The sequence below is a fragment of the Muscardinus avellanarius genome (genome assembly GCF_963383645.1).
Source record: "Muscardinus avellanarius genome assembly, chromosome: 8".
Lineage (NCBI taxonomy): Eukaryota > Metazoa > Chordata > Mammalia > Rodentia > Gliridae > Muscardinus > Muscardinus avellanarius.
The window spans coordinates 11,348,873-11,373,635 of NC_137794.1; the positions used below are offsets into that span (position 1 = coordinate 11,348,873).

The window sequence follows — 24,763 nt, forward strand, 5'->3', positions numbered from 1 at the left end:
ACTACCTGAGGATTAAAAGGCATTTATAAAATATTTATAAGTAGCCAAAAACATACACAGGGAACTCGTTCACTGGGACAGTTAGTCCTCTCTGCAGGAAGGCCTTGAGGGCCTGCGTTCAGTGCTGGGCCTAAGCTTGTTATGGCTTCCCTGCACTGGGGGAGGAGATGGGCAAGAAAATGCCCGCCCTCGCCCCCCTGTGCTCTTAAATAAAGAAATATTTTAAAGATATCATGACAGCCAAACAAACCCACCTGCATGCCTCATCTGGCACCACGGTGTGTGACCCCAATTGTTTCAGCAATGCGTTTCTTTAATAAAATGCTTAAAAATAGCAAACAGACCTTACATTTAGCTGGCTGTGCTGTTTGGCTATATTAACGTACTTAATCTTAGCACCTCAGAAGTAAGTATTGTTATTATCTCCACTTCACAGATGAAGAGGCTGAGGCACAGACAGATTAAGTAGCAAGTAGCTTGCCCAAGGTCAGCTCAGCTATTCAGGAGAGGAATATTTGAACCTGGCAACCTGGAACCAGAGCCTGTGTTCTTAACTGCTATGCTATCCTGTCCTTTTTAAATTTGAGAAAAGATTGTCTTAGCTCTAGCAGTTACAGAAACACTAAATCAAGCCTTCAGTGCATCAACTTACTTTGGGTTTGTCCTTTCCCCCTTCTCTTGTAGAGTTTCAAGAACATCTTCTCCGGACAGGACCAACTGGACTTTCTTATTTTCATGATCAAAAGATACCAACATGTATTCCACCTATTGAGAAGAAAGGTGAGGAAGATTAACATTTTCCAGACTTGTGCTCAGCACGACCTTTAGAAACAAAGGCAGGGAAACGTGAATGTTGGAAAGGATTCACAGTAACTAGAGCCAGTCACATTTGCCTACAGTACACATCTAATAAGGGCACATTTGCATAAAATGTGAACTTGCAGAAGACGATCGGTCCAGAGTGACGCTGTGTGAGAATAGAGAACTCATTCATCTATTCTCTCTTCCCCCATTCTACTCAGGATCTCCGAGAAAGGCCAAGATGCCCACTTTGACAAAATCTCCTTCACAATAAATGCGCTTCAAAGCCGACACACTCTAAACTGGCATTTTAAAATTTACTTCTCGACAGGTTTACGACAGCTCAGCTCGTCTGGAGTCTGGTCCAGGCAGGCTGATTGCACTCACTGCAGATTTTGTCAGAGTCCCACTACAAGTCCCACAGTGTGGAAAAGCTAATTTAGGGGTTCTGATAATTTAGTTTATCACAAAAAACATAAGAACATGTCTCTGCCCTGAAATGGCATAAAATATACAATGCAGGGGGGAGAGGGCACATCGATAACAATACTTGGTGGAATTCTGGTAAAATCTGAGTTACATACTAAAGTAAGTCTTTTCTGGACAGAGTTCAACTAAACTTGGTTTTGTTCTCCATGACATCTTAGGCTTTAAGACATGATAGCTGCTCTGATTAGGAATCACTATCTGTGACTGCACATAAAACACACAGAAGAATAGAACTGAATTATTCAGGCAAACCCTGGAAAGTCGTACCCTTTGTACAAGGCACCAAAAGGCAGTGACTGGGGAAGAGAGGTGGCATCTAGGCCCCCAAGGCCAACCGGCCCGCGATGCTAGGTTTGCTCTTCCAGGGATGTACACTCGGGCCTGCTGCACCTATTCCTTTCTTGGGTACCTGCTCAGTCTCAGAAGGCATCTGAGTCAGCCATCCCATCACAGGAACAGTGATGTTTAAGAGACTAATTTGCCCTTCAGCTAAGAAATACAATTATAAAAGGGAAAATGTTGGTAACCACAGGAAATAGCATGGCAGGTTTAAGGAAACAAAAAATTCAATTTGCTTTCTTAGTCATCTTGTCTCATTGATGAACTTCAGGTTCGCATCAGAATTTTTTGGTTCAAGAAATGAGTCAGAAGGCTTGACGGACTTAAGTGAATCAGAAATGCGAGCTGTGCACCAGCACAATCACTCAGTGTCAACTGAGTGAAAATAACATGCTGCAGAATCGACAGTGGCTCCCCGCATTTCCCATGAGCTGCAGCTCTGACTCCTGGACCGCTACACCTGGCAGAACATGAAGCTTGTCAAGGCTCAGGGTGAGTACGTGGAAAGATCCAGATGGGAAAGGGGTTCGTCTTTAAATGGGCTGATGAGAAAGAGTGTGCCACGGACTTTCCACATGTGGACCCTGATCATGAGCGCCATCATGTAAAAGTAGATCTGAAGACCCATTTCACAGGAGGACAGAGACGGGGGTGGGGGGGAGTTGGCTTCCCAAGACCACAATGTCAGGCAGGGATCTGAACCTATTCCTGTCGGATCCAAGGTCCAGTACACTTTGTTGCTAAGGACCATAGAGGACACCAATCTTAGTAAGGAATATTAAAATTATTTCAAGCTACGAGGCAGTGAAAAATTATAGTACTGGCTTAAAAACTCTCAAATGGATTATGTCTGTTTTATAAAGTGGGTCTCATGTTATATCACAGAAGCTGTAGCCATAGATTTAAGTGGGTAAATCAGCCCATCCTTAAGGCCCGGGATGGAGCCACGTGCTCATCTGCATAGCTTCCTAATTCTTCCAGCTGGAAAGAACCGACTTTAGTACTTCATTCTTCATCACTGGCTGCAACACATTTGCCTGGCATCATGTGTTATCAGTTTTCTTAACCAGATAACATGCTTCCTAGAGGAAGAATAAAGAGACAATTCCTAGCTTATTCCATCTCTACATCTATTTCCAGAACAAGCAATAGTTCTTATAGCCATTAGAGAGACTCATGCAGAACTTCTGTTGTTTCCTAGTCTTTTAAAAAAATGAAATCCTTATTTTCCAAAATCATCATGATAAAAGCATGAAGATTGCAAAAAGACAAAAAAGACAAAATACTCACACTTATTCTGAGTTTTAATATCAGCCAATTGGATGCCATTTAAAATGTTAACAAGATAGGCTCTCCTTAATACAAAATAATCATCCTCTCATCTCATACTTACCAAATAGGAAAGAACACAGACTTAGTTTTCGATAAGGTCTAAGTTCCGCTGGAAACTTTAGAATTTCCTGAACATATATGCAGATAAAGGCCTTCTAAAGCGCTTGTCCTCTCTGGTCACCCTGATCTTTCTGCTTTGCACTTCAAAGTGGTTCTTTAATTTCTTACTTTTTGTTTTTTCTCTCCCTTTGCCATTAACACATTCTATTTATTCCCAATTCTAGTTCATACAAGCACTCAAATTAACCGAATCTTTAAAAACCAAACTAGAGCTGAAACAGGGTGACTCAGTAACCCAGATAGAGTGATAACAAATCGTGACTCAGGAAAACAATGCTTTCTTAAGGCAGAACATCTAAAGCCACAAGGATTTACTTTATTTTTCTGGGTTTTGGCCCTATTCTATAAATCCTTTTTGCAGCCAACAGAGAAAACAGACAAAAATAAAAAATATAATGAAAGGGCATACAGAGGCTCTTCTATGCCACAATTCCAAGGATTGAAAACAAACATTTGTCCTCCTTTTTTTTTTTTTTTAATCTTTTTGCATGTGTGGTACCAAGGATTGAACCCAAGGTGGTTCTACATCCGAGATATACCCCCAGCCCTATTTTATGTTTTATGTTTGAATAGGGCCTAAGTTGCTGAGGCCGGCCACGAACCTACAATCTTTCTTGTCTCAGCCACTCAAATACTGGGTTTACAGGTGTGTGCCCTGAGTCCAGCTCAGTGGTCCTCCTTTCTGAGGGTTTGCTTTCCATGGTTTCGGTTACTCATAGGCTCAAAATTATAATATTTGTCTAGATTCTTTTGAGAGGGACCAGCCAAATAACTTTTATTTCATTGTATTTTTCTAAATTTTATTATTAGCCATAATAAATATTTATTATGCCTAATTTATGAATTAAACTTTGTTTTTAAATTAAACTTTATTAGACCGGGCATGGTGGTGCACACTTGTGATCCCAGCGCTTGGGAGGCTGAGACAGGAGGATCGCACAGGTTCAAAGCCAGCCTCGGCTACTAGTAAGGCTCTCAGTAACTTAGTGAGACCGTTTCCAAATAAAATATAAAACAGGTCTGGGAGTATAGGCCGGAGGTAGAAAAGACCCTGGGTTCCACCCCCAGTACCACACAAAAAGAAATTAAACTTTATTAAGGACATATGTGTACAGGAAAAACAGTATATATAGGATTCAATACTACCAAGGTTTCAAGTCTCCACTGGGGGGGTCTTCGGACATAACCCTCCAAGAGAAGGGGGATTACTACACTGACTCCCTGACTAGCCATAAACCCAGAATTCCAACAACATCTCTTATGTACATTATAGACATGTACAATTCCAATTCTGAAAACATATACCCAAGCAGCATTATAAATGGATTGCAGAGTGACTAATCTAACTTCATGTAATTAACGTACCATCATGGAAGTAGCAGGAAAAAACAGCCAAACAAACCCCACCATGACCGGCTCTACTCTCCACTGCACAGACGGCAACTCCCTTCAGGGACTTAGAGGAACTGCTTTAAAAAGCCATCAGCTCTCCTCTAGCGTGGGGGAGAATGGGCCCAATAAAGGCCAGCCCGGGAAGATGGGCATGCTGGGCAGGCTCCCAGCACCCTAACTCAGGTTTAGGGTTGGAGGCCAGCTCCTCCGTGCCTGCCGCCGGCTCTCTCCCTGGCCTACACAAGAGTTTGGATTTGCCTTCTACAATCAGCTACTGCTCCCAGACACCAGCGTTCTCTTTACAACTCCGAAAGTCCACAGCACTCTGAGGGTCTGAGGTTCTAGTCAAAGGGGAGGACTAACCAGAGCCAACACAATGCCTTGCTGCCCCCCCCCCCCAGTATTCTGTCTTTGCGTCCTTCAACAAAGCTCTGTGCTGAGTAGGTGCTGGGAATACTGTGAAAAGCCAGACAGATATGACTCCTGTTTTCAAAATTACACGGTAGCTGAGGAGACAGCCAATAACATGAGATGGCTGGATTATCCGGACAAGGGCTTGAAATGAACCAACAGAGCTGTGTGTATGTAAGAGCAGGGACTAACCTGGTCTAGGCAATCAGAAGGCTTCCCAGAGGAAGTGGCATTTAATTTATGCTGATGTCTGGAACGGGGCCAACCAGGCAAAGATGCGGGTCTACAGATCCTTCAACATAAATTCCATCTTCAACAGGGTACCCAGCATACCCACTACCCTGTAGAGCTGCTGTCAGGTCCATCAGGGATGCAGTGAGTGGACCCACCCTGGGAAGCTCTTGGGACAAGAGCCCCATCAATGGTACAAGGCCTTCTAAGGTGCAGGTCCAGGACCTTAACATTAGCAGGAAAATGTTAATGAGCATGTATGAGCACTCTCAACCATCAAGCTGGATGGTACTATTTAGCATGATACCCGAACTTGGAGCACCTCAATATACAAGCCACAGTGATGCTAACTGAATCTTTATTTTTATTTTTTTGCGGGTTTGGGGATGGAACCCAGGGGCATTCGACCTCCGGGCTACACCCCCTGCCCTATTTTTTATTCTTTATTTTGAAACAGGGTCTCACTGAGTTGCAGAGGACCTCAGTAAGTAGCTGAAGCTGTCTGCGAACCACGATCCTCCAGGTCTCAGCCTTCCGAATGCTGGGAACAAAAGCGTGCGCTACCATGCCCGGCTCTAACTGAATTTTTAAATCACCCACAGTCACATAGGGAAGACCCACATGCCACGATCTAAAGGACAGCTGGCTTTAAAACAGTGGAAAACTAAGCCGGGTGTGGAGGTGTGTGCTTGTAATTCCAGCATTCAAGAGACTGAGACAGGAAGACAGCAGTTCACGGACAGCCTCAGCTACTACTTAGTGAGGCTCTTTGCAACTCAATGAGACCCTGTTTCAAAAAAAAAGAATAAAAAATAGGGCTGGGGGTGTAGCTCCGAGGTAGAATGTTCCTGGGTTCCATCCCTAGTACCACAAAACAAAACAAAACAAAACATTCAGTGGAAATCTGAGTAAGAAATTTTAGTACAGACGAAATAAAACTTGATATGGCTCAGAATGTGGCTTAAGGTGGACTCTCATGTTAGACTTAGCTATTTGTAACGGCATAACAAATATCATGGTCATATTTGAGCAGGTTGAGGGACCAGTAAATACAAAGTAGAAACTGTGATGTGCTTTGTTTCTATGTGGAGCTGGGGCGGGGCGGGGGGGGGGCAACAGTTTAAACTATTGACTGTTGAAATGTTAAACTACCTTATGTCCCAAAAAGGCAATGTTTACGTTTAGTCCAAAATTACATCAAATTCTTAAAACATTCACTGATTTTAAGAATAGGCTTTTCCCCCTCCTTTAAAATGTCATTTCGTTCCACAAAATTACACATGATATGCTCTTCTCAGGAAAGTTTAGAATTTTTAGAAATCAAAATAAACATGGCCTGGCCCTGACCTGGTTTTCTGTTAGACTGGACTTTAGCTTAGAACAGGCGGCTTTGTATTTATAACAGGTTAATCTCAATTTAACACTACATAAAAATCAGACTTTCCCATATGGTTAGATGGTGTTAACTTCCTTGAATCACTACATTGGCACACACAGAGAAAACATTCTTCACATGCCTAGATTAGTAATATGAGGCCCATGTGAAAAATCTCAAGACTTTAAAAAGACAAAACAGAAGCTGGAGAGAACTTGGTGACTCTCATCAAGGGGGAAAACGCTCACCTCTGAAGAAGTAAATCAAGAAGTTGTTATGGAAGCCACTAGGAAAATGTGGTTATTTTTATTTTAAATTCATTAACATAAACAAAAATTTAAAAATTCTGTTCTCTAGTCCTTGCTGGAATAGTGCAGAGTGGAATATTTCTATACTGCAGAAAGTTTTACCAGACAGCACTGGACTAAAACCCGAAGGAAATCACAACCCTGGGATTAACTTGACCTGGACACTAATGCATTTAGCCCCATGCACTTGTGATGGACAAAGAGAATCCTTGAAGAAACTTGCTCTTCTATGCCTTACAGATGACACGAGACTTTCCAGGGCCTCTGAATTTACATTGGCTATTTTTAAAATCATTAGACTATACTTCTGCATATGTCGTTTTTAAATTTTCTGATATGTGTAACGCTCATGAAAGCACTCCTTCCTTATTTCTGGACCTAACCAGTTAGTTTCTCACAAATTGGCCTCAGAAAAGGTAGGACATCAAATTGCTTTGTGTGATCACCAAAAGAACACGAACATTATACAATTTAGAAACTTAATTAAAACCTTCCTCTCATTTCATTAAGGCAGCATCAGGGCTCCTACTCAGGAACTGTACCAGGATGTGACCGCAGATCCTTCTAACACAGTAATTCTAAACTGCTTCCAACACTTTAGGAAGATTTAGACTCTTAGATAAACTCCTTCCCTGCCGTATTTGGAGTCATGTTAAAGGGTGAAAACCTCACAGGGGTAGTCCGAGCTCCTGACCTGGGGCTCTGGGCTGGGCCAGCTACCTGCTGCCCTGGGCTGAGGTCAGAGCAGGCTGCATAGCTCTCAAGTGAGGTCAGCCTGGTTTTCTTATAAAGGCTCATCCTGCATCTGCCTTTTCACAGAGCTCGCCTGCCAGCAGAAGATTAGCTGGGAAGGCTGCGGTTGCATTACTACACTTGTTAGCATTTGTTCCATGGACCGAGAAATTTACCAAGTATATTCAATGGTGTCATTCTGAGAGTGCTGGCATTTCACTGACAATCTCTGGCCATCTGGAAATGAAAAGTGTTGAAGTCAGCATCTATGGTTCCAAGATGCACTCACAGTATCATTAAAAGAAAAAAAAAAAAGGTCACTTCCTTCACTAGCAGAATCCCTTCCTCTATTCTTTCTTCTCCTTCCCACCCAAGTCTCATCTCTGGTTGGAGCCTATGAGAACTGTCCCAGCGCTGCCCCTCCTCGCCTGTCTGGGCAGATGCTGCAGTGCAGTCAGCGTGAATCTTAGGAAGTTCTGGTGCTTCCATTTTTTTAGTAAAATGCAGACAATAGCTACTCTGAGGAGCGGTGCACAGAAGAGTGCACGTAAGATGCCTGACACAGTACAAGCACCTAGCGCCGCACAAATATTGTTGGTTATTATGCACTAGCTCTAGGGCAGTGAAAACTGACAGGAAGAATACTGTCTTGTGTTTTTCAAAGGTTGGTTACAACACCTTAGTGCTCCACGGAGGGCTGCAATCAATATTACGAAAGAATTTTTTTAATAGAGTGGAATAGAAATATGAGGCTATGTTGCTCACAAGAAGGGAAGTACCGTTACACACCCCCGTTGCAGAGCACTTGTTTTAGGTGTGCTTGTCTCAGTCAAAAGTGAAAGTTACTAAGGAGTAGGGTACAGCCATTTTGTCAGGCAACCCAGGGTCCTTCCCAGAGCAGAACAAGTTACTCCCCTCCCTGAAACTCTGACAGGGCTGCAGTCAGCAAGACCTGACACTCCTCCAAGGGCAGTGCAGGCCTCTGCCTTGTCCCGGCCCTCTGCACCAGGCTGCAGCTGCACTGGCCCATTTCTCCAGAAGCGCCCCTGCAGCACTGCCGCTCCCTCGGCCTCAGGGAGCGGCCACTCAAGGGCCACCTAAGGCCACCTCCAGACTCCACCACACTGTGACTCCTCCCCGCCTCACACACTAGCACCAAACAAAACATGCGGCTTTCTCTGCAGCGCCAATAAGATCAAGAGTGCACTGTCTTGTTAGCCAGGTATGCGCTCTTCAAACCGTGTTATTTAAAACAAAAATCTTTCTAAAATTGATTACATCCTCTTCTGAAATCAATAAAGATACTGAGCACCTTCTCGCTTTTTATTAGGGTATCAGGCTTCATTAGCAGTTTCACTTCTTTAGACATAACTGAACAAGACTTAGAGGCACACGAGGTGGTCATATCTAGACCTGCTTTTTTGCAGGAACAGCGGCTTTCAGAATTGGTTCCTCTTATTTTTGCCTCAAATAATCCCTTTTAGTTCATCATGAGCTGAGAAACACGGAGGCCAAGCCTGTAAGAACTACGTATAAAGGAAGCGATCTCTGGGTAAGAGCCTGAAATATGCTTCTTGGAGTGACATGCATGAACTCCAGGCTTAGAGGACTTTTATTTCCTAGTTCTCATTCTATTCGAGCAGCAAAGTCAACAGATCATAACCCTTAGTACTGACACCACCACAGCAGGCCAGAGCCCTCCCATGCTCAGCACAAGCAGGCAAGGCTGTTGAAAAGTGTGTTGGAAGCCTGGTGTGGTGGCGCATGCTTGTAATCCTAGTACTTGGGAGGCTGAGACAGGAGGATCCTGTTTCTCGGACAGCCTCAGTTAATTAGGGAGGCCCTTTGCACTCAGTGAGACCCTGCTTCAAAATAAAGAATAAAAAATAGGGCTGGGGGTGTACCTCAGAGGTAGAATGCCCCTGGGTTCCATACCCAGCAGTACACTTAAAAAAAAAAAAAGTGTGCTGGAAAATAACACTGCTTTCTTTCTTTTTTTTCTTGAGGTACTAGGATGGGGTGTTCTACCTCTAAACTACACCCTCAGCCCTATTTTTTATTCTTTATTCTGAAACAGGGTCTCACTAAGTTGTAGAGGGCTCACTAAGTAGTGGAGGCTGGCTGCAAACCTGCGATCGTCCTGTCTGTCTCAACCTCCCAAGAACCAGTATTACAAGCATGCGTCACCACGCCTGGCATACTACAGCTTCTAAGCACCTGCTCTGTATGCATATGTGAACCCTTAGAGAGGAAAATGAGTGGACACATCCATATAATCTCTGTTGATTTGTTTGAGTCTTACAGTTCTCAGAGAATATACTTTATGGAGATTATTTTTAATGTCAACTCTCAAGTGTTTTAAGGTAACTGCTGCAATCCCTAACTCTTTTTAAGTACTTCTGAGAGGTGCCAGCCAGCTTTCACAGATTCTTCAAGACTTTGTGAAATTCTAGAAACCCTAGCTCACATATCTTGTGCTTAATCCAAATGGGGCAGAATCACATCCCAGATTCTTAATCATTTCCAGGAAAAAGGTTAAGGAAATCTCTCAACCTACGGTTTTGTCTAAATTTGCTAAATCAGCATCAGTTCAAAATGAAAGGAGTTAATTGAACCCAAAGAAGAGGAAGAACAACAACACAGCCACGGGCAGAAAGGGGACCAAGATGATGGCCAGTCTCTGTGAACAGCTGAGCAATCAGAAACATCTGCTTTGGGGGTTTTCTTAGTAAACTTATTGCAAAGTTCAACCACCAAATCCTGACCATAACAGACACACACAAAGAAAACAAAACAGTTCTGTGAAGACGTTCAATCGAGTAGAACCATGTCCATGTGAACTCTCTAAGGACCCATCAATCCAGACAGCCAAGTTTTCTGGTTACCTATAAAGTTGTATCAGAAATAAAGTCTTAGGGCTGGGATACAGTTCAGTGGTAGAGTGCTTGCCTAGCATTTGCAAGGCCGTAGGCTCAATCCTGAGCACCACAAAACAACAACAATAAAAATGAGTCTACTTCTATGCTTCCTGTCTTCTTAACGTCTAAGAAGCATAACCTTTAAGTAGAGCTTCAGGATCGTCATTCTAACACACTCAATCCATCCCACCATCACCCTGTATCAATCACAGTGACAACTTAGTAGCCACAGAAACCTAAATGACCCAAACCATACGCTTTTACAGTGCACATCTATTTCCTTCTAAAAATTATAATCAGGATTTCAAGGACTCTATGAGCCACAAAAACATGCATGGACTTGTGACTTATTTTAGCCAGTTTTTGTTCTTTCCTAAGTCTTTTCTAAGTTCAGGATATGCTATTGGTGTCTGCCCAGCCGACAGACCCAGGGCTCCGGGTCAGCACGCATCCTCCCATTCCTCCCCACAGCTGCCCCCTCCTCCAGCACTCGCGCCTTCCGCTCTGCTCTCCACGCTGTTCTTCCTCGGGACCCCACAGTCCTACTCCTCAAGAGTCTGTTTATTAGAGTGTGAGGCACAGCTGACTTCTCTCTCGGGGCTATCTGGGCCACCAAACCATAGCAGCTCAGATGTTGCTCTAGCTCCCTCTTCTCACTGTCTACCTGGTATTTCTACTGTGTGAGTAGAAGACTCAAAGGGCTTTTACCCCAGAATATTCCGGCCAGCTTCCTCAGCAACTACCCCTACAGAGATTCTTACGGAGTCAGCTACACTGGAAACCCAAGTGAGACATCCACTCCTCCGTAGGTCCTCAAGTCTTTTTTTAACGTGCTCAATTCTTACCTAAAGCCTTAGGCTAGCCCCTTCTTTCTCCCCTAGCAAAGACTACATCCTGTAGCATGGGCTTCTTGTCTCCAGTGGCTCCTCCTAACCCATTTTTCACACCAAGACCACAACTAACTAGAAGAAATATCCTTGTATCATTTTTGTACTTACATTACCATGTCTTCCAGTAAAGCCTATTATAAAGTACCTTAAACAGCCTGGATTCCTGACTTTCTGGCCTCAAACTCTAGCCATTTCCCACTCCCTGCTTGACTGCATCTCAAGGCAGCACTACTCAGGGCAACTCAACTCTGGGCACCATCAGTCTTAGACCACACGTGACCTTTCCTTGTCCTTTCAACCTTTCTTCAAGATCCTACCAGAAGTGCGGATCTTCAGGAATGGAGCAAACTCCTCCTCTCTCCCTTCCTTTCGCCACTGCTTCTGTTCCCCATACCCAGCCACTGAATTCTTCAAGAGCAGAGAGCTTCTCCTAGTTCTTTCATTTCATGACTTAGCATAGGAATTGCTCAATATATAGAAGATGCTTAATATATACTTCTTAATTTAAAAGTCACCCATCATGGAAATAAAGTGTTTAGTGTTTTAACAAATGCAAATAAAACTAAAGTATCAGCTTTTCTGAAGTATGCCACCTTGCTTATTATAGGAAAGTCGTAAGGCTCAAACAAATTCAAGTAGTTAAAGACAAACTGTTTTAGAAACCCAGTATCTATGGCATTATACTTAGATTACTTTTTCAGTACCCATTTAAGCATGTCATTTCAGGGAAAATGCTGAAACCCAATAAGTGACAAGCTAGGAAATAGATTATACCAATTCTCATATATATATATATATATATATATATATATATATAAAATCTCCTGATTTTTGTGAATTGTATGGAGTTTACAGCATTCTGAAGCAGTTAAAAATTATTAACAACACTTGCCTAGCATGTGCAAGGCTCTGAGGTCAATGTATAGCATCATAAAAATATGTGCATAAATTAATACATAAATAAGAGAACTAAAAAATTGTTGAAAGAAATATATCTGTAAGCATACATTCAAAATCAAATAATAGGGCTTTTTGATTAGTCTTACAGATGAGGAAATTGTAGCCTAAAGAATTAAAGTTTTTTGGTAGCCAGGTGTGGTGGCATACGCTTGTACTAAAAAACTTTAATTCTTTAGGATATATATATATATATATATATATATATATATATATATATATTTCCCGATTTTTGTGAATTGTATGGAGTTTAGAGCATTCTGAAGCAGTTAAAAATTACTAACAATACTTGCCTAGCATGTGCAAGGCTCTGACTAAAAAAAAAGATATGAAGGACCTGTACACTGAAAGCTACAAAATACTGCTGAGAGAATTAAAGAAGATGCAAATAAGGAGAGATTTACTTGTTCGTGAGTAAGAAGACTCAATATTGTTAAGATATCAATTCTTTTCAAATTAGTCTATAGATTCAACGCAATTTCATTAGAGGCCTGCCTGCCTGCCTGCCTTCCTGTCTGTCTTTATTTGTAGAAATTGATAACCTGGTTCTAAAATTCATGTGGAAATGTTAAAAGTATCTAGAAGAGCCAAACCAGTTTAAAAGAGAACAAAGTTAAAACGTTAACACTCCTTGATCTCTTAACTTCTTAGAAAGCTACAGCAATCAAAAGAGTGTACTACTGGCATAAAATATACAAATAGGTCATGAATAGTGCAGAGTCCAAAAACAGAATCATATATAGACAACTGATACCAGACAAAGGCATAAAGGCAGTAAAACTTTGAAAGTGAAGAAGAGATAGTCTTTTAAACAGAAAGTACCAGAGCACCATGCAAAAAAGCAAACAAAACCCTTAACACATATTTTGCATATTATACAAAAATAAATATAACTCACAATGGATCACAGGCCTAATGTAAAATCGAAAATTAGAATACGTCTAGAAAAAAAAACATAGGAGAAAACATTGTAACCGTGGATTAGGCAAAGATTTCTTAGATTACATACCAAAAGCCATAAAAGAACACATGGACAACAAAATTATTTCCTGTTCTTCAAAAAATACTGTTAAAAGAATAAAAACAGTAGGAAAAATATTTGCAAATCTTGTTTGATATGACTTAGAGCCAGAATATACACACAGTACTCAAAACTGAGTAGTTTGAAAACAAATGATTTTAACACAGTTTACAAAAAAGATACACAAATGGCAAATATATACATGAAAAGGTAACCAACATCATTGGTCTTTAGGAAAATGCAAATGAAAAATACAATGAAATACCACCACACACCTAAGAGAATGGCTAAAACTAAAGAGACAGCCCATACTGAATGTTAGCAGAGGTGTCAATGGACTAGAAGTGACACACTCTGCTTATAAGAACGCAATGGTAAAAGCACTTTGGAAAAGGTTGGTAGTTTCTTAAAAAGTTAAAATAAGTCGGGCATGGTGGCACATGCCTGTAATCCTGGTACTTGGAAGGCTGAGACAGGAGAGCAGACATTTGAGGACATCCTCAGCAACTCAGTGAGAACCTGTTTCCAAATAAAAAAATAAAGTAGGTCTGGAGCTATAGCTCAGAGCTAGAATGCCTCTAGATTCAACACACACACACACACACACACACACACACACACACACACACACACACACACACACAGAGTTAAAATACACTGCTTGTAGGTAATAAGGCAAAATCTAAGTCCATATGAAGACTTGTACACTAATGTTCAAAGATGATTTGTTTATAATAGCTAAAAAACATGTAACATGAATGGTGAATAAATTGTGGTATATCCAAGTAATATAATATTACTGAGCCACTAAAGACTAAACTACTGATACAACAATATGGGTGATCACATGGAGTTAAAGTCAGACTAAGCTGGGCATGGTGACATACACACAGTCCTAGCCACCTTGGAGGCTGAAGCAGGAAGACTGCTTGAGCTGAGGAGTTTGGAGTCAGCTGGGCAACACAGTGAGGCTGTGCTTCTTTACAGAAAGAAGTCAAACTGGAAATATATGACGTAAGATTCCCAAGATATAAAAATCTAGAAAATGCAGACTAAGCTACAATGACAAAGAAGACTTGTAGTTGCTGAGGAGAGGGCAGGGAGAAGGAGGAATTATAAAGGAGCACCAGAACATTTTTGCAGATGATGGATATCTTCATTATCTTGACTGGTGATGGTTTTACCGCTATATACATATGTCAAAACTTAATAAGAGCTGGCGATGTAGCTCAGTGGTAGATCATAGGTTTAGCATGTGCAAATATCTGGGTTCAATTCCCAGCACCAAAAAAAAAATATGTATCAAACATTTAAATAAAGGTAGTTTATTGCCTATTAATTACATCTCAATCAAATTGTTAAAAACCAGCCAGGCGTGGCGACACACACTTATGATCCCAACATTTGGGAGGCTGAGACAGGAGGATTGTGGTTGGCGGACAGCCTCAGCTACTTAGTGAGGCTCTTTGCAACTCAGTGAGACCCTATTTCAAAATAAAGAATAAAAAATAGGGCTGAGGGTATAGCTTGGAGGTAGAGAGCCCCTAGGTTCCATCTCCAGTAGCACACACACAAAAAAATTGTTAAAAACTACTTGGTTATATCCTGAACATACAGAATACAAATACAAAGCAAGCTTATTAATGTCAATAATGCCCCCATTCAGTTTCCTTACTTTAATGATATATCCAGATGCTTGAAGTCTGTTCAGAAACACAACTTCTGATGTTAGCTCAATATTCTTTTTGTGATAACTTTTCTCAAGCTATGGGGTCTTACCAAACTGTATGCTTCAAAATGGAACAACACACAGGAGTACCAACAAATGCACACACTGCTGAACACTTCTTCCTTCTGTTTGCCCTGTTTTTCTTCTTTCCTTTTTAGTGTGCTGCACAGGCCTGGCAGGCAGCTACTCAGTAGCTACACTCCCAAATCCTGCTAAAGCCGCCTTCTGCATGGACACGGTGGAGTTCTAGATACTGATTTGTAAATCTGGATCCTTCTACCAGAGGAGCCAAGTGTACATTTTCTTCCATTGTATCATCCTCAAAACTTCTACTTATGCAAAACTAAACTCTCTATAGCTATTCACTGCACTAGCCCTACCAAATTGCACGTAAATCTTCACACATCGTCCAACAGCATCTCATCTTTTCTCTTGTGTTACCCTCTTCTTTGGCCTGGAATGCCTTCTCACCTCCTTTTCATGGAATTAATAACCACATACTCTGCAAGGCAATTTCTCAAAGGTAGTACCTAGAGAAGAATCACAAATACCTGAAATGTGTCTGTCTGTCTGTCTGTCTGTCTGTCTCTCTCTTTCTCTCCCTCCCCTGCACCCACATGCACACAGCTGCCATGGGCACAGGAAAACTTTTGGAGTCTTGTAGAAATGCTATATATGGTCTGGATTTATATTTACATTATTTACATTTGACTATGGTGGCAGACACCTAGTTGTATATACTGGTTAAAAAGTCATTGAGCTGTATATTTTAAACAGATACACACTAATTTTGTATACAAACAATAGTTAAAAAGAATTGGTTTAAAAAGAAAATTCACATAAAACTATATCAGACACACACACACACACACACACACGAAACAAACAAAAAAGTAAGAATGAAGTTAACACCAGAGTAATATTCAAACTCACCCTGGGTTTGTTCCCAGCAGGGAGACAGAATGGGGATATTGGAGGTCTCTACATCAATTCCTGAGATTTACAGAGTCAGTTACCTGGTTTCCTAACCTTCAAAAGAGGAACTTCTTGGTAAGAAAAGATGAGTTTGGAAAAAACACCAGGAGGCTCCCATCAATGTTTGGCTCATTTTTCTTTCTTTTCTTTTCTCTTTAGTTTTGGGGATTGAATCCAGGGGCATTCGACCCCAGCTACACCCCTATCCCTTTTTAAAATAATTTAGAAACTGGGTCTGAGTTGTTGAGAGTCTCACTCAGGCTGGCCTTGAATGTGCAGTCCTCCTGTCTCAGCCTCTCAACAAACACACGCTGCCCTAAGTGGCTCTGTTTTATTGATTTCCTCGATTTTACCAATCATTAGATGCAGGCCAATAAATGCGGGTAACAATCAAGGTCCGGTAACAGCCAAATCAAGGTCCGGTAACAGCCAAAGGAGATAGAAAGATGCAACAACTTTGCTCTTTGTACAACGGGACACACAATGATCTACAAAAGAAATCGGAATCACTGTGCTATTAAGAAATAGTCTATGCTCAGTATCTTATTCTAAGAAGTCAAATAATCCACTTTGAAATGAAATCTAGATTGTGAAATGCAATTCAGAAATTCCATCAAAAATTACTAAGCTAATGGAATAAAACTGTATCTGTACAAATTCAGTTACTCTGAAAAACCTACATATAACAAATACCTCATTTCCCAATGACCATGGCTACACAAATGAGATATACTGGAGCTATTTAAATTTCCAAGTAGATTTTAAGATATCACTTACCACTCCACTAACATAGCCTCATTTAATCTCAATATAATCTTATAAGGGGGGCACTACTGTCCCCAGTTCACAGATGACAAAGCGGAATCTGTCCAAAACTACACAAAATCTTCAATTAGGTGTAGATGACTATGCTTTTGTCAATTCCAGGTTTTTTTTTTTTTTGGTGGTACTGGGGTTCCTGGAAGAACTCCGGGCTACACTCCCAGACCTATTTTATATTTTTATTTGGAAACAGGGTCTCTTATGCCAGCACGGCTGGCTTCCTGCGCCATCCTCCTGTCTCCGCCTCCCAAGTGCGGGGATTACAAGCGTGCGCCACCACGCCCCGCTCAATTGCAGGTTTAATTCAAGACTCCATTGTTTTTGTTTTAGAATCACACCCTTCTTTATTAAAAAGTTATATGCATTTTATAGTTAATTAAGAATTCAAAAACAGGCAAATTTGAAATTCAAACTCAACTGATGATAAACTATCCCTTAATAAATCCCATCTCAAGTTTAATTTATCACTCAAAAGTATTAAAGACACTGCATTTTCCTCTCCAAGTTCACATGGACTTTTCTGCTAACTAGAGGGTAATTTATTTATTTATTTAATTTTTTTTGGTGGTACTGGGGGTGGAACCCAGAGGCTACTTCCAGGCTATGCTCCCAGACCCATTTTATATTTTATTTGGAAACAGGGTCTCACTAAGTTGCTGAGAGCCTCACTAAGTAGCTGAGGCTGGCTTCGAACCTGCGATATCCTCCTGTCTTAGCCTCCCAAGCGTGGGTATTACAAGCGTGCGCCGCCACGCCCGGCTACTAGAGGGTAATTTATATTCTCACCTTTAAGAATCACACTGCACTGGGTTAAAAAAAAGAACTAGAAAAATAATGTATGCTCTTTAAATTTTGTTTTGTCTTTTTTACTAGGAGAGAAAGCCACTGGCATTCTACCTCCAAACTACACCCCCATACCTGTTTTTAATTTTTTGTTGTGCACCAGGGATTGCTAAATTGCTGAGGCTGGCTTCAAACTTGCGGATCCTCTTATCTCATCCTCTCAAGTACTAGGATTCCAGGGATGGGACAACACACCCAGCAACAATGTGCTTTTTTGTAAGTGTTGTTTCCTGACACCTGTACACTTTGAACTCTGTAAAAAGAGATGATGAAATCTTAGGCATTGAAAATAATCCAAAACCTAGTATAATGTGTTTAAGAAATGGACTTGGAGTCAGACAGATTTCAGGTTCTGATAAGGTCTCTGCCACTGTATACCTGAAAAGGCCTGACAAGCAGCTAAACCCAGTGTAATCAGGCAAAATCAAGAGGGATATTTGTCACCACATTTGCACCAGATTTCCTAGATCAGTCCTTTTAATGTGCATACACCAAGTTATAAACAAAATCTTTAAATGAAAATTACATGTGGGCTCTGCAAACAGAAAGCTTACGCTTACTTTTCAGCATTTCTAGCAGGATCAGAGAACTCAGGAATATCTTCCTCACCTCTGTCCATCATTCCGTTTCCCAGGGCAAAATGAGGTATTTTCCTGGCACCCAGGAGTTAACTTTAATTTCCCACAGAAACATCCTAATAAATAGTGGCTAGGATCTGGACTGGTCATATTAAAAGTGAAACAGGCATCTTCAGGCTGATCTGGGAATTATCTATTTATAAGGTTTTCACAGGAAAATACTTTTGAGTTCCTAAAAGACAATAGGTCTTCATAATTAACAAACCCTATCACCAGTGACTGGTTGGAACCTCCAAGTGGATCCAAAAAAGATATTCTGGCTTGAAATATGTACATTAAAGATCTTATTCAAATTGTATTTATTAACCTGGGCATGTTGGCACACACTTGTAATCCCAGCATTCAGGAGACTGAGACAGGAGGATGGCGTTTTGTGGACAGCTTCAGCTACTTAGTGAGGCCCTTTACAACTCAGTGAGACCCTGTTTCAAAATAAAGAATAAAAAATAGGGCTGGGGGTGTAGCCCAGAGGTACAATACCCTTGAGTCCATCCCCAGTACTGAAAACAACAACAACAAAAAAAAACCCGAATTGTATTTATTAGACAGGCATGGTGGTGCACGCCTGTAATCCCAGACCTTGGAAGGCTGAGACAGGAGGATCAAATTCCAGGGCAGCCTCAGCAAGTAGTAGAACTCTCATCAAACTAGCAAGACTCTGTTTCCAAATAAAAAACTAAAAAATAGGGATGGGAGGTAGAATGACCCTGGTTTTAAGTCTCAGTACCATACACACACACAAATGTACTTAATTAAACTGTAAACACTGTTTTTTGTTGTTACTTGAACCCAGGGCCATTCTACCTCTGAGCTACACTCCCAGACCCTTTATTTTTTAGAAACAAAGTCTCACTAAATTGTTGAGGCTGGCCTTGAACATGTGATCCTCCTGTCTTAGCCTCCCAAGTACTGGGATTACAGGCTCCCACCACTGCGCCTGGCTGATGCTGGAAGGAATTAGATTCCAAACCTCTCATTTTCCAAAACAGGAAACTGTGCCTCAATATCACAGTCTGTGGACCTTAGGCTAGAACACACATGAAACCCCAAATCTAGTTTTTTCTCTTGTAAAGATATAAATACTGTCTTAGTAAGTGGTAGGCTCTCTTCCAAAAATGCCTACAACCAGTTTTCAGCGGCTTTCCCCTTTCTTTTTGCATTCCCCTTTGAGTACAACACTGAACCATGCAAAGCAGTATCTGGCCCCGTGCCCATACAGCCCAACATATCACGTACAAAACACCACTTCCTATCTGGCAGGGCCATCTTCATCTCCAGGGGCCACACCGCTCACCACACCTTTCTCTACTTTATCTGCTCAGCCTGTTTCTCAGTTATTGCCCTTCTGCTTGACAGACAAGGCTGCCCGCTATCTGACCCACTAGGCTTCTGTTCAGCATATGCAGCAGTGAGTTCCTGCCCTGTGCAAAGATTCAAGCCAACCTCTGGCCCTTACAAGGCTCACTTCATCAAGAAGACTTCTATCACAATTCTGAGGTTCTGGCTTTCAAACTCTGTTAACTGTGAACCATAGTAAGAACTGATTCACATGCAGCACTCCTCCATTCACACACATTTTCAAACAGGTAACTCCAAAGTTTGACATGCTTGTGATTTTCCTGCCACAGCCTCCTGAGTAGCTGGGATTACAAGCGTGTACCACCACATTCTATAAGTCTTCATTTTTAAAAAATGTCCTGGTTGACAGAAAGATATTCCCACTTCAGTGTCTGCTGTAACACTGTTCACAACAGCGGAGATCTACAAAGAACCTAAGTATTCATCCACAGAAGAATGGATAAAGAAAATGTGGTGTGCAAATGATAGAATATGACTTGGCCTTAGTAGCCTTAAAAAAGGAAATCCTACAAGAGATAACAATGGATGAACCCATGAACCCTGAGGATAAAATAAACCTGTCACAAAGGTTTTTTTGAAGGACAAATAATTTATTATTCCCTTACACAAAATATCTAAAATGTTTGATTGATAACCAAAAGCAGAACAGTGGTTGTCAGGGGCTAGGATAAAGAAAAACAAAGAGTTGCTAACCAACAAGCATAAAGTCTTGACTACGCAAGATAAACACATTCTAGAGATCTATACAGCATTGTTCCATAGTTAACAGTACTGAACTACACATCTAAAATTTTGTCAAGACAGTGAATCTCACGTTAGGCATTCTTACCATTAAAAAAAGAGAGAGTTCTGAGCCAGGCATGGTGGCGCACACTTGTAATCCTATACGTGGGAGGCTGAGACAGGAGGATCATGGTTTGCGGACAGCCTCAGCTACTTAGTGAGGCCTTCTGCAACTTAGTGAGACCCTGTTTCAAAATAAAGAATAAAAAATAGGATGGGGGTGTAGCTTGGAGGTCGGATGCCCCTGGGTTCCCTCCCCAGTAATGCAAAAAACAAAAAAGAGTTCTGGTTGCAATTTTTTAAATTTATTTCTCAATCCACTACAGATTGTGACTTGTAGTTTGAAAAATAATGCTCTTCCACATAAAAGGGTGATTACTTTGGTATGATGATGGAGGGACAGAGGCATCAATAAATACTTAGGCATGAGATCCCCCAGGGAATGTCATTCTCTCTCATTCATTCTCTCTCATTCATATCCCCCCCTTATCCAAAATAATGTAGAAGCAGCACAATGGAGAATCAGTATCTGCTTCCCATAGGCCCAGAGGGATCCAATGGGTATCACTAAAGTACCATTTAGGGAGTGTAAGGTAGGGTGGCACTTTTCCCCCCTAACCTCCCGAGCAGTCTTCACAATCTTAATTCTTCTTGTATGTCAGGCTGCCTATTTCCAGCTGGACTCAAAGGCAGAAATGCTATTCTTGAAAATTTTATACTCCAAACAGAGACATAATTGAGGAAGAACTGAATACAGTAAGTGAGCAGAAGCTGGGCGTGGTGGCGCACACTTGTAATCCCAGTACTTGGGAGGCTGAGACTGGAGGATCACAGGTTCGCGACCAGCTTCAGTTACTTAGTGCAGCCCTCTGCAACTTAGTGAGACCCTGTTTCAAAAATAAAAAATAAAAAAATAGGGCTAGGGGTGTAGCTCAGAGGTAGTATGCCCCTGGGCTCAATCCTCAGTAACACAAACACAGTGATTTCATTTAAGGTAATTTTTCTACCTCAAGTTTCTGTTGTCTCCATTCCAAAGAATGCTAATTTGTTAGTGAGGTGGTCGGAGGACAAAGGAAGGTATAGGAAAGAAAAAAAAAAATCTAACAGGATGGAGAAGATAGGTCATAAAATAATAGCTAAATGCTGGTTAAGGAGATAGCATCTCTAGTTTTTAGAAATTTATTTGTAGCTTTGTATTTCATTTATGAAGCATAATATTTGGAAAAAGAACTTAGAGATGCAATTTCAACAGTCAATAATGAGTTTTCTGAGCATATCTTTGGCACAATTTAGCGTAAGAGCAGTACTATCCAGTCAACTTGAAGTCAAACTTCTTAACAGATCTGACCAGTATCACCTTTTCAAGAAGTGCTATTAACCCTGAAATGTTGGGCCCAATTTTCTCCTCTATAAAAGCAAATACAAGTACATAGCATAGTCATTCTTTTTCATCCCCTTTCATCCTCTGGGGTGATGAAGGGAGGCAAACCTATTACTAGCCCTCTCCATGAACACCTGTCCAAGTGGAGATAGAAATGCCATATTGAAGGCTCTACTCTCCTCTCTTTAGTTTACTCAACAACTACATGACACTTAAGACACTTAAAACAGGTCGTTCTAAAGGCTCTTCCTTCCAACAGGAGAAATATGTTTCAAAATTCCTGCATGAATGGAGACAGGAGAGGTGAGTTCTCTAGAGTGCCCTGCTGTGCTCCAACTGCACTAAGTCTCCTGTTAATGCAGCTCTATCTGGGACAGAGACTATCAAAGGCGTTTACTGAGCCTCTCCCTTTTTAAGGTAGTCCTACTTAAATGGCAAAACAGGCACACTCAAAAAAATTGAACTTTTAGTTGCTCAAGAATGATTAGTAGTCGGGCGTGGTGGAGCACACTTGCAATCCCAGCATTTTGGGAGGCTGAAACAGGAGGATCAAGGTTCATGGACAGCCTCAGCTACTACTTAGTGATGCCCTTTGCAACTCAGTGAGACCCTATTTCAAAATAGAGATTAAAGCCAGGTGTGGTGGTGCACGCTTGTAATCCCAGCATTTGGGAGGCTGAGACCTGTGGATTGTGGTTAGAGGACAGCCTCTGCTACTTAGTGAGGCCCTTCACAACTCAGTGAGACCCTGTTTCAAAATAAAGATTAAAAAACAGGGCTGGGGGTGTAGCTCAGAAGTCAAATGCCTCTGGGTTCCACCCCCAGACATACCAAAAAAATAATAACAATAAAAAAAAATTAAGAAACAGGGCTGGGGGTGTAGCTTGGAGGTAGAATGCCCCTGGGTTCCATCCCCAGTACCCCCCCCCCACCACACACACAAGAATGATTAGTAATCTTACCACGGGCTTTTAACTGATGCCACAAGTACCTGATACCAACCATACCAGGCACAAAGCTATGCCCTAAGAGAACAAGCAGCATAGTACCCTTGTCTTCCTGGGGTTGACATTTTCCTGTGATACAGAATACAGTGAATATAAAAATGCTCATGCAGTAAAGAAATAATGAACTTTATGTCAACACTGAAGAACTGTCATCACGTTTTGTTCACTGCCTTTCAATCCCAAGTGTGAAAGACCAATTTTGTTGAGTGTGAATTACTACTCATTACTTCTCCAAGTTAAAACAGCACAGCTCCTTCGGATGTAAGAGGCAGAATTATCTACCAACCTTAGAAAAACTTAACTTTTTACAAGGAGGTATTCTGCCCTGATAGAGCGGCACTTTGAAAGTTAGGCAGCGAGTGATAACACTGCCCAGAAGATAAACTACAGGAGTGGCCACCCATCTAATACAAATGCCCCAAACATGAAAAACAGACAGACTTCTCAAGAAGTCATTTAATTACATGCACTGTATATTAATGTGTGTTTTTTTTTAAAGAAATGAAGGCACAAAAAGTTTTGGTCGAAAAGACTAACAGTTTTAACACTGTGAGACTTCACAGATTACATTTCTAGGTAGAACAGAAGCCTAAGCACCGACTGATAAAGCTTTAGGTGCAGGGATCCAGGCTGGAAAAGCACCAAGGAATCCTGACTTTGACGCTGTAAGCGTTTCTACTTACACTTAAGCAAGAGCAGGGAAGTGTTCTTTAGGAAAACCAAGCTGTAATTTATTTCTGTTTCAATTTACAGAAGAGGAGAGGCGAGTGATAAGTTTTTAAGAAAAACACCTGGATGAGGGAGGGTCTCAGCGAACGTCTGAAGATCTGATTTCTGACAGCGAGAGGCCTACTAGGACAACTTAGTCCTGCTTACAGTTAGTAGCAAAGGAGAATTTTGAGATGGGATGGTGGACGGCGGGAGCCGTAAGTTGCAGATACACTGGACTTTAGCACACACACTTTTTCGTGCACACACCCTCCCGGCATCCAATCATTTGTTGAATGAAGGGGAAACCCCAAACGAATGAATGAACGCGGGGCAGAGAGAAAGGCTGGGATGGGAACCTGGCCGGGGGGATCAAGCAGGACCTCCACGTCCCGACGGCCCTTCCGGGGAGGCCAGGGGCAGCGTCCCGGACCCCGAGCGCAGGGCAAGGCGCCCCCCGCGATGGGCCGCGGCCGGGGGCGCGGGTCCGGCCTGGCCGAACAAAGGCGCGCGGTGGCTGGCAGGGCGGCCGGCCGGGCGCTCACCTCGTCGCCCCACTTGAGCACGTCCTTGTGCCGGTCCTTGACGGCGTGGTAGATGTGCAGGAACTGGAGGATCCCGTGCCGCCGCACGTGGTCAGCGTGGCGCCTGGTCTCCTCCCAGCTCAGCGGCGACCCCTGAGACAGCAGCCCCATGGCCGCCCCCTCCTCCGCCTCGAGCCCACGCCCCCGAGCCGGACCTTCAGCCGCCCGCAGCCGGCGGCCGCTGCTCCACCCGGAGGCGCCCTCGGGCCGCAGGCGGCGGAGCGGGAGTCCGGTCCGGTCCGGTCCGGCGCGGTCCCGCCGCCCAGGTGACAGCCGCGGGGCCGGAGCGCCGCGCGGACGCAGGCGGCGGGCGGCAGGGCGGTCTCTCTCGGCGGCTCCCGGCCCAGCGGCCGCGCCCGCTCCGGCGCCCGCCGGCCCCTGCTCCGCCGCGGCTCCCGCTGCTCCGCACCGGTGTCGTGCACGGGCTTCTTCCTACTTGTGACCAAAACCTGCGCCGCCGCCGAGCATGCCCAGTGTCGCGTCCGCCGGCTCGCCGCTCCCGGGTGTGATCCGGCGCTCCGGATTTTATAGACTGCGGGGGGGCGTGGCTAAATGGTGGGGCGTGGCTACAGGGCGGGGGCGGGCCGAGAGCTGAGGGGCCGGGCCGCGAGGGGCGTG

The 24,763-nt window shown here is 42.7% G+C and overlaps 1 protein-coding gene across 1 annotated transcript in view; it reads right to left on the minus strand.

The window, feature by feature from the left end:
- GCLC (glutamate-cysteine ligase catalytic subunit) overlaps nt 1–24,256 on the minus strand; it is a gene marked incomplete at both ends in the record, with an annotated part of 44,697 nt that extends 20,441 nt beyond the window's left edge. The window contains 2 exons of the mRNA XM_080700065.1: nt 653–765; nt 24,107–24,256. Of these exons, the coding sequence (XP_080556191.1) occupies nt 653–765; nt 24,107–24,256 (263 nt within the window). The remainder of the gene's footprint in view (nt 1–652; nt 766–24,106) is intronic.
- Nucleotides 24,257–24,763: the final 507 nt, after the last annotated feature.